This window comes from Abramis brama (genome assembly GCF_963993115.1).
Source record: "Abramis brama genome assembly, chromosome: 12".
Lineage (NCBI taxonomy): Eukaryota > Metazoa > Chordata > Actinopteri > Cypriniformes > Leuciscidae > Abramis > Abramis brama.
Window position 1 is genome coordinate 4,460,321 of NC_139974.1, and position 15,391 is coordinate 4,475,711.

The 15,391-nt window shown below is 37.5% G+C and overlaps 2 protein-coding genes and 2 long non-coding RNA genes across 6 annotated transcripts in view; 2 read left to right on the forward strand and 2 right to left on the reverse strand.

Annotated features, from left to right (window-relative positions):
• Nucleotides 1-4,569, reverse strand: part of LOC311094043 — a 182,924-nt gene extending 178,355 nt beyond the window's left edge. Inside the window, exon 1 of the long non-coding RNA XR_014608545.1 lies at nt 4,433-4,569. This is a non-coding gene — a long non-coding RNA (uncharacterized lncRNA). The remainder of the gene's footprint in view (nt 1-4,432) is intronic.
• Nucleotides 1,917-4,433, forward strand: LOC311094006 (uncharacterized protein). Its single transcript, XM_084131749.1, has 4 exons — nt 1,917-2,146; nt 2,233-2,496; nt 2,712-2,744; nt 3,879-4,433. Exons 1-4 carry the CDS (start codon nt 2,035-2,037, stop codon nt 3,953-3,955), a joined length of 486 nt encoding a protein of 161 aa, XP_083987875.1. The 5' UTR covers nt 1,917-2,034; the 3' UTR covers nt 3,956-4,433.
• Nucleotides 4,570-5,749: 1,180 nt separating the features above from the next.
• LOC311094004 (uncharacterized protein) lies at nt 5,750-12,535 on the forward strand. Of its 3 annotated transcripts, none has more exons than XM_084131742.1 (6): nt 5,750-6,181; nt 8,257-8,303; nt 8,394-8,672; nt 10,919-10,960; nt 11,117-11,173; nt 11,248-12,535. In XM_084131742.1, the coding sequence occupies exons 1-6, from the start codon at nt 6,150-6,152 to the stop codon at nt 11,286-11,288; spliced, it is 498 nt and encodes a 165-aa protein (XP_083987868.1). In that variant the 5' UTR covers nt 5,750-6,149; the 3' UTR covers nt 11,289-12,535. The 3 variants fall into 3 exon arrangements, with proteins under 3 accessions (XP_083987868.1, XP_083987867.1, XP_083987869.1); XM_084131741.1 differs by having other exon boundaries at nt 5,963-6,181; nt 8,242-8,303; nt 11,117-11,247; nt 11,718-12,239; XM_084131743.1 differs by having other exon boundaries at nt 5,963-6,181; nt 8,242-8,303; nt 8,394-8,482; nt 11,117-12,529.
• On the reverse strand, nt 9,131-10,514 carry LOC311094016. Its single transcript, XR_014608510.1, has 2 exons — nt 10,383-10,514; nt 9,131-10,304 (listed from the first exon to the last, which is right to left on the reverse strand). It is a non-coding gene; the product is annotated as an uncharacterized lncRNA (long non-coding RNA).
• Nucleotides 12,536-15,391: the final 2,856 nt, after the last annotated feature.

Here is a 15,391-nt window from a genome sequence, read left to right on the forward strand (position 1 = left end):
CACGTAGAACGGGACCTTTAAGTCAGCTACACTGTTTACTTCTGGGCATTTTGCACTAGTTACAGAAATTCAAGGCAAATGAGACATTATATATTTAAATTTGTGCTCATTTGCATACAAAAAAATAAAAGGTTGTGTCTTTTTTTTGTTTTTGGGTGATTAGTGTTTTACATAACTGAGGTTAAGTAACGCTTGGTAAAATTCATGTGATTAGTAGGACAAAAAACTAAAAAGCATAATTTTGTGCTTTAGCTTTTTTTTGCTTTGTGGGGAAAAAAGGGACAATATTAAAGGTTGTCTAAGCGATCCCGGGAGATGTTTCTTCTTGTTGACATTCGAATTATTGTCAAACAAAACGGAGGCTAGCTAGACCCTCCCTCCTCCTCATCCGCGCACTAACCCCCGAACCCCACCCCCACATCATTCTTGTCGGTTATTGGCTGGAACAGTTTGTTGTGTTTCGTGCTGCGGGTCGCTCTGTTTGTTGCTCAGTTTGTTTTTGTTGCAGTTTGTGGAGCCTGTGGTGTCTACAGAGACCGCGTTTTTTTACAGTGTGTTCAGGGGACAGGCAGCTAGCGGATAGTGAGGAGATGTTTGCGGTATGTGACAAAAAATGTTTTGGCCTAAAAAACGCGTGACATGACTTAGAGCACCTTTAAATAAATATGTTTATAGTCATACGTTTCAAAGCAAGACACTACAGGCAAAACACTGTTTTTTAATGGGTTTTTTGTTTTGTTGGTTAATTTGTAAGATTTTGGTTGATTTTTCTTCCATAACATGACATTTTAACATTCTTTCAGACTAGTGGGTAGAAAACATCCAAAATACAAATTTAAGTGTTTATTTTATTGCACTTTTTCTATTTGTGACTGTAGATTTCAATCACAATACATATTTTTAAAGAGATTTTTCTCCACTTCAGCAGCACTTACATATACTTACTCACAAATATCATTCACATTGACTTGTAAACTGTAAAAATGTATTTTTCTTTTTCTGTGGACAGTATTTTCTGATTTATGGAGTGAAAAAAATTTTTTTTTTAGATTTTTGTTCTGCATATTTAATAATACAATGCCTCATTTGTGATATTTAAATAAATATGCCATATTTAAACAACACATGATTTACTCATGGGCTAACTTTAATTTTGGGGTGAACTTTCCCTTTAAGAACTTGTAATACAAAAAATTCGTAGCCCTCAAACCGTATTCACTTTATAGCCCTTAATTCTGTAATTGTGGACAAATGTGGGCACAGAGGACTCAGATGTGATCCTATTTTTTATTTCAATAAAATTTTGTCTATCCATTTATGGTGTGTTTTTTTATTTTGGGGTATTTTTGAATTTATTTACTTCAAAAAGTACCATATTTTCTATGTAAATTATGATTTTTTTTGAGTGCGAGTTTTTGCCATGATGAGAATGTTGTACAGGATCAGCCCTTCATTTTTGTGTATGTTAGATATGCATTGTTAGATATGGATCTATTGATTTATTTTTACAAAAAAACAAGAAGAATGCTCTATATTACAGTTTTTCCCATTCATTTCTATGGGTGTCCATTTTTGACCCAAATACAAGATTAAGGAGGGGTTTTTTTTCACCCACTTAACATTGTAGAATTGAGTCAAAAAAAATTGTGTGTGTTCAGGAGGCAAACTTAGGAAAATTAGCCAAGTCTTGTACCGCTCAGATCAAGGGAAGTATTTTTTAAAAATAAATCAAAATTATTTTGCTCACATTTGTCCAGAATTCGGTTTTAGGGTTAATATAATCAATCAACTGGGGGAGGTCGGCGCCGATAGCCTTGTGGGCAAGTGCGTCGACATGTAGCGCCGTCGCGCTTCGGTTGACCCGAGTTCGAGTCCCGGGACCTTTCCTGATCCTGTACGCCTTCTCTCTCCCACTTCACTTCCTGTCTAGCTACTGTCCTATCCAATAAAAGGCAAAAACGCCAAAAAGTAAATCTTTAAAAAACAAAAAATCAACTGGGGGGAGGATGATGATATGTACAGTATTAGTTACACATGCTAAAATTTAGGCATCTTCAGTGTACAGATCTAGCACATAATCAGCCCTTTTCTCTTCTCCTCAGGGCCAAAGCACTGGTTTTACTGACATGCATCGTTTATTGTCCAAGTGAGTATTTCATTTCTGCAGTGTTTTTAATATCACTATTTATTTTAAGAAAACATATATCAATATTTCATTGTTTATATCCTCAGGCTGTGCTCCTCAGCCACAGACGTGTATCCAGTGTTCTCTGTCTTGTGATGGAGCAATGAAGCAGATAACGCAACACAAGAGCGTTCTTGTTCGTGTAAAACACCGTTCAGACCTAGTTCTGGATAAAACATTCACCAGCTTGTGTGATGGAGGACGCTGTTCAGTGCCAGGTTGTTTCCAGAGGGACGCAAAGTACTCACTACAAATATATACTGATAATGGGATGAACACTAACCTGCTCTTCAACAATATTGTTCAGCCTGGTAAGATCATAACTGATCCAACCAAAGTTTTAAAGAACTAGTTCACCCAAAACTGAATAATTTCAGTGTTTACTCATCCTCATCGTGTTTTAATGTTTTCTTTCTTCCGTGAAACATGATGATTGATGTTTCATTTGAGTGAACTATTCCTTTAAGTTATATTAAAAATGTAATTCTATTTACATACTGAATTCTTGCCTCAATGTTTTCCACAGACTGTGATCCAGAGTCCATATCTGGCAAGAGCAGTGAGTAAACATGAACTAAACACCCTTTAATTTTGTTATAATTAAAATAAAAAAGTTTTCTGCTTGCATTTAAAACTCAAGTTATTTCTTTATTTTTCGAATCACAACAATGACTACATTTAGAGATTAGGGGTGCAACAATATATCGTGTCACAATATATCGCAATACAAAAATGCAACAATATGTATTGTGTATAGTTCACCCAAAATAAAAAATTACTGTGTGAAAAGTTTTAGTGTCAGAACTACATTAAACTACTATATATAATGTTGAATATAATGTATAATAATGCACTGGGGGAATATGTGTGTGTCCTGATAATGCCAAATGTCTGATGTTACATTATTTTAAGTATATCTAGTCAGTGACAGTTCAAGCATATTCATCTAAAATAATTCAGTATTTTCATCTTCAGAATCATGAATATTGTTATTCTGGCGTCTCTATTGTCCTGTACTGGGGTTTCAGCACAAGTTCAAGCCTGTTCATTTACACACACAATGTAAAACTAAATTTAGCATTTTAATCAACAGAACATTTTTTGTTAATCTTTTACCATGTCTTGGAGTATCGCAGTAATATCGCATCGCTAGTTTAGTATGGTGATATGTTATGTATCACATCGTGACATGAGGGCATCGCTACACCCCTGATTTACATGCATCCTAATGTGATTTATAATGAGATTCGATCAATATTGTTACTTAAATTTTTCTGTAGTAAAATCATAGTAAAACATGTGGTGTATGCCGGTTTCAATTGCTGAAAAAATTCAATTTGAAAACGTTGCGTTGCGTGACATGAATATAATGCAGTATATTGATCATCGAAAACATGAATAAAGTACTGAGGCCGGATACCGAAGAACCAGTGAACAAATCAAAAAGTAACACACCTACTGTATATGAGCTCATCATTTGTGCTTTGCATTATGGTATGTGAATAAAGGTGGTAAAAATAACCACAAATCTTAGTGAATAAAAACCGCATTTAAAAGGAAGAGAAGAGGTTTGCTCTCGTCATATAATTAAATAATCACATTACTGGTGCACATCTAAATGTAATCAATGTTAATGTTGAATGAGGAAGAATTTGGTGCAGGAATTCATGCAAATTATGTTTTCTTTATCCAGATGATGCTGATACAAATTGCTCCAGCAAACTCCTGATCTTGCTGACATGTTGCCTTTGGATCTTCTTCCACCTTTGAGGGACTGAGATAATGGCACATATCAGCGGTGTCCCAGTTCAGAGGCCGTGCCTTCGAAGGTCGGACTGAGTGTTGTTAAACAGGACAGTGTATCCTACGGATGACTGCTCGTCTTCCAGCATCTGTGACATCTTTCCCTTGACGAGCAGCAGTGAAGTGTTTGCACTGGACCTTTTATATTCAACAGCCTAAAAACAAAACGGGATTCACAACCTGAATTGGGACGCAGCTTTAGAAAGCAACAGCTACTAGTGCCAAAGAAACGCTGTTTTCAGTAGTAACTCTACCGTCCACGACACTGAAGGACATGTCTGCTATAAACTACATTTTTATATCAAATTTCCTCTTTTATGTCTTTCTCTGCATTCTCTTACCCTTTTGTCCCTACAGAAATCACACTGCCGCTTTATATGCTGCTTTACTTTTCTTGTCTTATGATACACACACAGCATTACATAAGAAACGAGCATTTTGGACCTCAAATCAGCACAACATTCAAAAAACTGTAGACTTTTATGACCAAAAGTGCATTATTCTTGCTAGACCATTCTGCTAAACTACATTTCTATATTAAATTCTTTCTTTTTTTTTTTTCTTGTATATTGAACTGAACCCTTACCAAGTTGCACTTTATATGCATTTTTCTTGTTTTGTATTCATAAAAACACATCTCTGTGTTGAAAATCTGTGAAAATGCTATTGATGATTAATGTGAAGAATGCTATATGAGATATTTATATATATGATATATTTATATATGAAATGTTTATATATTTAAATGTTTTATTTACGAAATATGTTGTTTATTATTTCTTGCTTTTTCTTTACTAATAATGCATAAGTAGCTGTAAATTATACAGAGACAATGCAACATTTTTGATTAAATGATTTGCATTATAAATGGGTTTACTGTTAAAAAATATTGTGATGATTCTTTGATTTGTCTAAAATTTTTAATTCTTGTTCTTGTAATAGTTGATTATTAAATAATAATAATACTCATAATCATGGTTGCGATTAGATATCACTGCCTGTTTTTTAATGAAATAATGCACGTACAGTTTCATGGCTGGTAACCGGCTGTCCTGTCAGTCCTCTGGCTCACTGCATTGCAGGGATTTAGAATAGTTAATAAACTATAATATAAGCTCAGACTTCATATGAATCATGTAAAATTTATATTATTTCTTATAAAGTCTTAGTTTTCGCTCTCTATTAATAGTCTGACTTTGATAGCCAACTAGTTGTCAAATTAAAAATGTTATAATGACCAAATAAAAACGCAACAAATATTCAGACTTACATGTAAAAGGTAATTCAATTTGATTCACATTTTTTTGTATAGCGCTTTCACAATACACATCGTTTCAAAGCAGCTTTACAGAAAATGCATGAGTCCACATTACAGTTTACAGTGATCTGTTATCAGAGGAGACTGACTAAGTTATGTATTTCGGAAATGTACAAATACAAAATCACAGTTAGCGAAAAATGTATTCATTTAAACAATGTAATAATTTAATGCAGAAAAATGTAAGTAGGCTAATGAATACTTGTTTGTTAAAAAATGCTTATGTAATTTAGATAAATGTAGCATTGGTGCTTGTTAATTACCCGATGTCTGGTTTGGACTGCCCGACGTTTTGTAAAACCTCAAAATAGTAAGGAATCTGTTCTTCAGTCTACAAAGGAGAGTCACGGCAAGTTGCCCGGACCAATATGGCGGCGCCGTTGACGTACGATCCAGCGAGTGAGGCGTCTCATACAGCGCTGGTCTGGGCTCGTGTAGCTCGGCTGATCTGACTGAGATAAGATTTCTCCAAGACAAGTGGTTCTTACTCACTGCAGAGTCAAATGACGTCCAGCTCATCCTCTCTGGACGTTTAATGGGGTGGAGGGATAGAGTTATGGGTAGCCTATAGGGTTATATTCTTGCTCCACAACTTGCACCCGTGACCCATTAGGTCCAAATTACATTCGCTATAATATACAACCCATAAGACACGTCCACTAAATAACCACTAGAGGACACAGGGCTACCTTAAGGAAAATAATTACCAAATCAGACTCCTCCTTTGACTGCGATGAACACCTGTGTAAGTCGGTGTAAATACTTTCGATTTTAAGTATTAGCCTAACTTTTGTGACCACTCGTTAAACATTTAGTAATTTACAAAGCTTTGACACTCCGAACATGACTTATCGACTCCTCCCGAATCATATCAGGTAAGTTATGTCTTAAATAAAAATCCATCCAGTATGTTTTTGTGTTATTATACAACAAATTATTTTGTATGTTTTTGGAAAACTAAACATGCAGTGAAGACAAGGAAATGAGTCAACGTCTTTATGCTGCTGTGTCCATTCGTGCGATTGTCCTGATGACGATAACTAAAGATTGATATAGCCTACACTATATTGATATTCAAAAGTTTGGGGTCAGTAAGATTTTTTAATGTTTTTAAAAGAAGTCTCTTCTGCTCACCAAGGCTGCATTTATTTGATAAAAAAAAACAATAATAATAATAATAATAAAACAGTTACTTATATTGTGAAATATTATGACAATTTAAAATGACTGTTCTCTATGTGAATATACAGTAAAGTGTAGTTTATTCCTATGATCAAAGCAGAATTTTCAGCATCATTACTCCAGTCTTCAGTGTCACATGATCCTTCAGAAATCACTCTAATATGATGATTTGATGCTCAAGAAACATTCATTATTATTATTTTCAATGTTGAAAACAGTTGTGTACAATTTTTTTTCAAAATTCTTTGATGAATAGAAAGTTCAAAAGAACAGCATTTATTTAAAATAGAATATTTTCTAACATTATAAATGTCTTTACTGTAACTTTTGATCAGTTTTACTCATCCTTGATGAATAAAAGTATTGATTTATTTTATTTCTTTCCCCCAAAAATAAAATTAAAATTCTTACTGACCCCAAACTTTTGAAGGGTAGTGTTTAATGTTACAAAAGCTTTAGATTTCAGATAAATGCTGTTCTTTTCAACTTTCTATTCATCATAGCATCATGAAATAAAAATGTAAAAAACTGTTTTCAACATTGATAATAATCATAAATGTTTCTTGAGCATCAAATCATCATATTAGAGTGATTTCTGAAGGATCATGTGACACTGAAGACTGGAGTAATGATGCTGAACATTCAGCTTTGATCAATAAATTACAGTTTAAAATATATTAAAATAGAAAACAGTCATTTTAAATTGTCATAATATTTCTTTTTTATTGTTTTTATCAAATAAATGTTATATAAAAAATAATATTATATATATATATATATATATATATATATATATATATATATATATAATTAATTAATTAAACCAAATTCACGTGTTTTATGTCAGAAACATCATAGTTGTGTACTATAACAACTTTCTTAATCATTTGTGCCAACATCTACTTTTAAAATGTAAGTAGGCCTATTATTTAAATATAGCCCTCAGCTAAGTTGTATGTTTGTCTCTTATTTAGGCAAAACCTTTGTCTATATTTAGAAACAAAATGTAAAAAAAAACAACGCCAGGAGCGGTTCACAGCCGAGGAGACCGACGTTCTCGTCAGGGCCGTAAAACACAGAGAAGTGACATTGGGGATGGAGAAACACACACAGATTAGCTTCGGTTAAACAGGCGTATGATCATTTGGGTAAATGTGTAAGCTAGATGTATGCCTATTTTGTCACATCTTCATGGACACAACAATGATTTTCCTCATGTTTTAATATTTTTCCTTGTAATAATGTATGGTTTGCAAAAATGAAAGCTGCTGCGTCTGTGTGTAGATGAGAGAATCAAAGTGTGTGTGCGTTGTGAACACGCTACATTGATTATGGCCAAGCATGCGCCCTTAAAATAGCATCTGAATGCGCCAGTTTTTCCTGGTCAGTGGAGGAATCGTTTTCTGAAACTGCAAAATAGCACCAGGGAACGTTTGCGCCGGAACACGCCTCCTCTTTTCGCTGAACCACTCCCGGGAGCGCAAGTTCACGTGCGTCTGTGGAGGGAAAAGTCCGCTGTGTGTTGGGTGCTGTTCTCGGCTGTGAACCGCTCCTGACAAAGCAGTCAAGAGGTAGGTGCAGGGTCAAGCATTCAGGAACTAAGTGTTATGTCTGGAGTTAATGGTCATTCACCTTCACTCAGACCAAGTGTTATACCTCTTCGGAAAGTTGTAGCTTTAAGTAAAGATCCGAAATATGATCATGTACAGATATAGCAGCTATCACATAATCAGCCCCTCTGTATTCTCCTCAGGCTGAAATGGTTCAGGCTGAAATGGTTGATCTTACTGCTGTTGATTACTGTTGCTTTTGCAAGTGAGTATTGTATTTCTGCAATGTTTTTAATGTCACCTTTTTTATTTATTTAAAGAAAACATATTAATTTTCCATTGTTTATATCCTTAGGTTATGCTCTTCAACAGAAGCCGTGTATTGAGTGTGCTTTATCTTGTGATGCTGATAAGCTGAAGGATCATCAGAAGGTTCATGTTGTGGTACAATATCAATCAAAAAAAGTTATTAATGAAAACCGTACGGTCTCCAGTTTATCTAAAGGAAACCACTGTTCTGTGGTTTGGAAATGTTCAAACAGCGACAAAGACAAACTGTTCACATTATACATATATCCTCCTGATAATGAGCAAGTATCTCATTCAATCTATGAGAAAAAAGGTTTAAAGCCTGGTAAGGTCATAAATCATCTAACTTTGTAATGTTTTAAAGAATTAGTTCACGCAAAAATCAAATGTACTCATCCTCATTCTGTCCCAATGCAGTAATATTTTTCTTTTTTTTCCTTTGCAACAAAGGTGGATGAATAATTAATAAATATATATATATATATATATTCATTTAAATTTCATGTGTGACCCTGGATCACGTCGCCAGTCTCGAGTTGCACAGCTTTATTTTTGGCAATATCCAACAATACACTGTATGGGTCAAAATTAGAAATGTTTCTTTTATGCCAAAAATCATTAGGATATTAAGTAAATGTGGCACAAGAGCGGTATTACAGGTAGAAAGAATTTCGACTACGCCACCCGGGGAATTTCGCCCCGGGAAATATGGACAACACTCAAGTTACTATTACTAGGTCACTCAGGTTCGATTCTCTAATAAAAGGTAGGCAGAGACGTGGATATGAAAATATACAAAAAAATTTATTTATACAAAATTTAATTTAAAGCAGCAGGGTAGTCACGTTAAAAAGGCAACCTGGAGCTATACTGACAAGGTTTTGAGTTACAAACACATTCAAGTAAACAAAAACACATTTGAATAAACACACACTCTTTCAATACACTGGTTACACAGACACCATAGAAAAAAAGACACAGACTAACAGGGCTGAGGCAAACCACGGGAGGAGGGATCACTAAACTTAATTTACCAAAAGCACACTCACACACACAGCAAAGACTTCAAAAGTGTCACGGCAAACATTCGAAGAAAACACCACCACCACAAGAGATCCTCCACCCGTGGAACCTCAGCACCTGAAACGAAAATCACAAAAAATAATTAATAACCAAACTTCAACATACCAACTGCACTAAAGCCCAGTTGGATGATGTTTAGGGTACGGTCATGAGCAGATAATATCACCATTAATAGACAATCACGAATAACATACAAAGGTGTAAACACAGACCATAAATAAATAACTCAATTCACGCAATGAGCTCACAAGCAGATAGTTTGGTGTTCCATTTTTGACACCAAGTGTTAACCTCAAAAGTTCAATAAAAGAAACATTAAATCAACAAATAATAAATAAAACCAGACAGCAACGGTCCCCCTCATCAGTGGGGTGACGATCTTCTCACAGATGGCAAAAAGTTTGTATTGCACACGGTAGCGACAGTGGAGCAGGAAAATACGATGCGCTCTTAATCTGGCAGCAAGGAATCGACGGGGCTGTAATAGCTTTTTATAGCACCAGCAGGAAGAACAAGATCGCCGGACGAGAGGGAAAATCCTAAGCCAAATACAAAGAAACACTAAGATTTATGCCTCAATGGCTAAACTTTCAGCTCGTAACTACATGCGCAATAACACTTACCGGAAGTAGACGATGCATTCGCACAATGTGCTTGTCCTTTCACAGGCACGGGTACTCAAATCATGCAATCCGCTGTTCAGATAGACTACAGGGACACTGCACATAACTCAACACAATCAGCCGATCCTAAACCCCCAAATAAAGACAAACAATACGCTTTCCATCAACAGTTCACACATACCTGAAAGGCGAGCAGCCAGCATATGCAACCACTGCGACAAACCGAAGGAAAACCGGAGAAGACAGACAAGCTAAACACAACACTAATAATTAGTCCCCTACATACAAACAAACTAAAAACAGAAGTTGCTATATGCTAACACACATACCTACAGCCACTGTAAACACTGGAAGGAGGCGGAGTCGAACGTGACGCATCCCGGGCTACAGCCAACCAGCTCTTAAATAGGGTGGATTACCTGCTGATAGGTGCTCACTAATGTCCATCACCTCATTCATCCGGTTACATAAAGATCATGTTCCATGAAGATATTTTGTACGTTTCCTACCATAAATATATAAAACATGTATTTTTGTGAGTGAATGCAACACAATCGCCAACATAAATGCACAACTTTAAAGGAGATTTTCTCAATGTTTCGATTTTTTTGCATCCTCAGATTCCAGATTTTCAATAGTTGTTTCTCGGCCAAATATTGTCCTATTCTAATAAACTATACATCGATGGAAAGCTTATTTATTCAGCTTTCATATGATGCATAAATCTCAATTTCTCAAAAATTGACCCATGTGACTAGTTTTGTGGTCCAGGGTCACATTTAGATTTCATTAAAAAAATGCACGTCTACTGTATATTCATTCTGGAAAAGTGATTGATTTGCTCACCTAATCAAATTTTCCACAGACTGTTTTTCAGAGGACATTTCAGACACCCGTTCAGACACAAGTAAGTAAAACCTAAGTAAACTTGATTCTTAAACACCCCATCATTTTTTTTAAATTAATTTAAAAAAGTGACTTTTGAGCTGTCATAAATGAGCAGGAACTTGGTGTTGAAACTCATACAAAGATGTTCTTTCAACCTGCTTTTCTTTTAATCCAGGCGATGCAGATAGGAATCGCTCCAGCAAACTCCTGATTCTGCTGCCGGTTTGCCTTTGCATCTTCCTCTACTTTAAGGGATCAAGATGTATTGGGAGTAGACACGGCAGCAACTCCAGTGCAAAACATCAGGTGTAGTTCCACCATTCATGCCAGCGAGGGACATGTCTTGATGTGCATAAAGCATCACAGCACCCTGCAAAAGTGTATTAGACCATTATTCTTGCTAAGCCAGGCTGCTATAAACTGTTTTTATATCAAGGGTTGGTTTCACAGACAGGGTTTAGATTAAGCCTGGATTAAGCCTCAGTTGAATTAGGACATTTAAGTAACTTTTATAAACATGCCTTCGAGAAAAGCACTACTGGTGGGAATCTTGAGACTAAACAATGACACTGATATATTTTAAGATAAGCAAGTTACTTTTTTAGTTAAAACAGCTCAAACATGCCTTGTAGTCTGAGGAACCTTGTGAAACTGGGGGTGAATGTCCTACTTGTATGTCTTTCCCTGCATTCTCTTACTCATTTGTCCCTGCACAAACTGCACTGTTACTTTATATACTTCTTTTCTTGTATTTTCTTATCATGATACACATACAGCATTACAACACCTGAAACAATCATTGTGGACCTCAAATCAACACAACACTGCAAGACAATGGACTTTCTCAGACCAGAAGATCTTTATGACCAAAAGGGACAATTGTTATTGCTAGACCATTTTGCTAAAAACTACATGTTTTTATATGACATTTTGGTAATACTTTATTTTACAGTGCCTCTGTTACACAAGTTGCATGTAGTTACTGTAGTAATAACTATGTATTATGCATAATTACATATAACTAAACCAAACCCTAAGCCTATAGTAAGTACACTACATATAGTACTTGTTACTACACTGTACACTTTAACACGGACACCGTAAAATAAAGTGTAACCCAAATTTTCTATTTATAGTGCATGTCTTTCCCTGCATACTCAGTTTGACCTTTATAAAATTACACTGCCACTTTATATGATTTTTTTTGGCATGTCAAAATTGCATTCCATTGATGTGAAACAATAATGTGAAAAGTGTTGTATGTCTGTTGTATTTCTGTATTAAATATTTAGATATTTAAATGTTTCTTAAATTCCTTTATCTACATTTTTTTCTTTACAAAATTAAAATGCAGAAAAGGCTGTCAATTATACAGTTACAATGCAACACTTTTGCTGGAAAATTACTTGCATTATAAATTGGTTTGCTATTTACAGACTATCAAGACTATGTGTGCATGTCAGTCAGCTCCCTTTAGTTCAGAAGTCAGGGCACTAATCAGGGAGTCGGCTGTAATGTTATCGATCCACGTGTGATGATTTGCATACTGAATGTTGATTGGTTGTTAGCTCTCTGTATGAGGGGCAGTTGATATTAGTAGTGGGAAGTTCGGATCATTTTACTGACTCGGATCTTTGAGTCTCGTTCAGCAAAATGAACTAATCTTTTTCGAGTAATTTCATTCATTTCGTTCATTTCAGCAGAATATAATTAAAATGACATGTTAAATAGCCCAACACATCTAGTACTTATGAAAATGTTGATTACATTTGTAAAAAAAAAAAAAACTATAGGGTAATGCAGCCAAAGTCAAATTATAAGAAACTGAAATGTTTAATTAATTGATTAGTTGCTGGGTCTTAAGTTCAGGCTATTGCAGTCTGACTCTGTTAGTTCACCTCACCTCCTGATCCGAGAAGATCTTTCTTTTGCTACTTCATATTTATCACGTTTGTTCTCCTCGTGTCTTCGGGTTCAAACTTCTCGAGACGTTAGTTGTCGACTCGTGTCTGACTCTAATCTGGGGCTGGGCCGTGTGACACAGGTCCGGAAAGAGAAAAGATTAGTTCATCTTTTGAGTCTCGAGTTCGGGTTCGGACGGGTCCGAGTCTTTCGTTCTTCCTGTCAGTCCCATAGAGGCTATGCTGTCAGTACCGGAAAGAGAAAAGATTAGTTCATAGTATTATATACTTAGTTAATAATTCACAACCTTCTTACAAACAAGCGCGTAGTTAGTTTTTTATTTTATTTTTACTTTTACGGTTATGTGATGCGTTTCTGGTCTCAAATTGTATATATTTTTTTGTAACTACATCTCTGACGTTTATAAAAAAACATCATTTGAAAATCGTTAGAAAATTGAGCAAATTATGGTTATCTAAAAGTACATGCACCATGTTACGAGTAAGCGAGCACCCTGTGGTTAGATGGCCGCCGTGTGCGGACGTCGACCTCCATTGGCCAGCAGCGCGGACGAAACATCTAGCCTTTATTATATGATATCTATGTCCTGAACCACTGAGACTTCGCAGCCCATTGCTTCACCCAAAGGTTCATTACCCAAAGGTTCATTACTCGAAGCTTCATTCAGCATTGCTCACTAGTGACACCTAGCTATTGTGAAAAGAAATAGCAGACAAATTAATTAATTCTGAACCAATGACCTGAGCAGACATTTGTCCATTGCCTGGGTATAAAATAAAATATGTATCTTTCTCTGTCTGAATTTACTTGTTCAGAGACAACTGTCACACACACAATTCATTAATTATTCATAAACTGTTTGGATAGTGACAGTATGAACAGCAAAAGTGTGTCACAGTGTCTGGTTTATGTTCCTTGGGTCACCACTAGATGTCCTCCTTCCTCACGGTGTCCAGCACACTCTTGCACTACATTCCCCATGATCCTTGTCTGTTCATTGCACTCAGCTGTCCCTCATCACTGATTATTGCACTCAGCCTGTTTCCCATTATCATTGTCGTTTCCCTGTGTATAAATACCCTGCCTGTTTTGTGTTTGTTACGGATTCCTTGTTTTTCATCACGCCACTTGTGAGGTCTGTTCCACTTGTTGTTCCTGTTTATTGTTTCCGCCCTGGCCGCCCGAGGGGTCTTCTCCGCCCTGGCCGCCCGAGGGGTCTTCTCCGCCCTGGCCGCCCGAGGGAGAGTCTCCGCCCTGGCCGCCCGAGGGAGAGTCTCCGCCCTGCCCGCCTGAGGGAGAGTCTCCGCCCTGGCCGCCCGAGGGAGAGTCTCCGCCCTGGCCGCCCGAGGGAGAGTCTCCGCCCTGGCCGCCCGAGGGAGAGTCTCCGCCCTGGCCGCCCGAGGGAGAGTCTCCGCCCTGGCCGCCCGAGGGAGAGTCTCCGCCCTGGCCGCCCGAGGGAGAGTCTCCGCCCTGGCCGCCCGAGGGAGAGTCTCCGCCCTGGCCGCCCGAGGGAGAGTCTCCGCCCTGGCCGCCCGAGGGAGAGTCTCCGCCCTGGCCGCCCGATGGACCCTCTGCTCCGTCCTGGCCGCCCGATGGACTCTCTGCTCCGCCCTGGCCGCCAGATGAGCTGTCACTCCCTGTTTCTGTTCCCCTCCATGGACCTGGCCCCCCATCCCTCCCCCTGATCCTCCACCGTTCCACCTCCCGCCTGGACTCTTGTTTTGTTTGTTTCTATGTCTTGGAGCGTCTGGTAGCCGCTCCGTAGAAGGGGGGTCATGTCACAGTGTCTGGTTTATGTTCCTTGGGTCACCACTAGATGTCCTCCTTCCTCACGGTGTCCAGCACACTCTTGCACTACATTCCCCATGATCCTTGTCTGTTCATTGCACTCAGCTGTCCCTCATCACTGATTATTGCACTCAGCCTGTTTCCCATTATCATTGTCGTTTCCCTGTGTATAAATACCCTGCCTGTTTTGTGTTTGTTACGGATTCCTTGTTTTTCATCACGCCACTTGTGAGGTCTGTTCCACTTGTTGTTCCTGTTTATTGTTTTATGTTTTTGGACTGCTTTTTGTATTTTTGACCCTTGCCTGGACTAGTTTCTGATTACGGATTTCCCTATTAAAATTCCATTTTGCATTATTGGATCTTCCTGTGTTTCCCTGAGTGTGGATCGTGACAAAGTGACAGTGTGTTGAGTGCAGTGCTAATGGTGGAGGGAGTGTAATAAAGTAAACTGCAACAGAATAGTCTGGGGAGGGAAAAGTTAAGAATTGTTTCTGGGGTGTTTTGTGCAGTGAACTGTTTCTAGTTTTAGTGCAGTGTTGTGCTTATGGGACTGGGGAATTCTTTCAAGTGTGTTGGGGTTTACGATTCCTCTTCTTAGACAAAACCTCTCCAGCCACAGAGGTATAAATGAGGACCCTGATGCTTCTGTTGAGCCCAGACAGGGGAGGATTTCCTCTTTCTTGCTGGCTCCATTACCAGGAAAAAGGAAGAGGTCACAAAAAGCAAACAAATCCAAA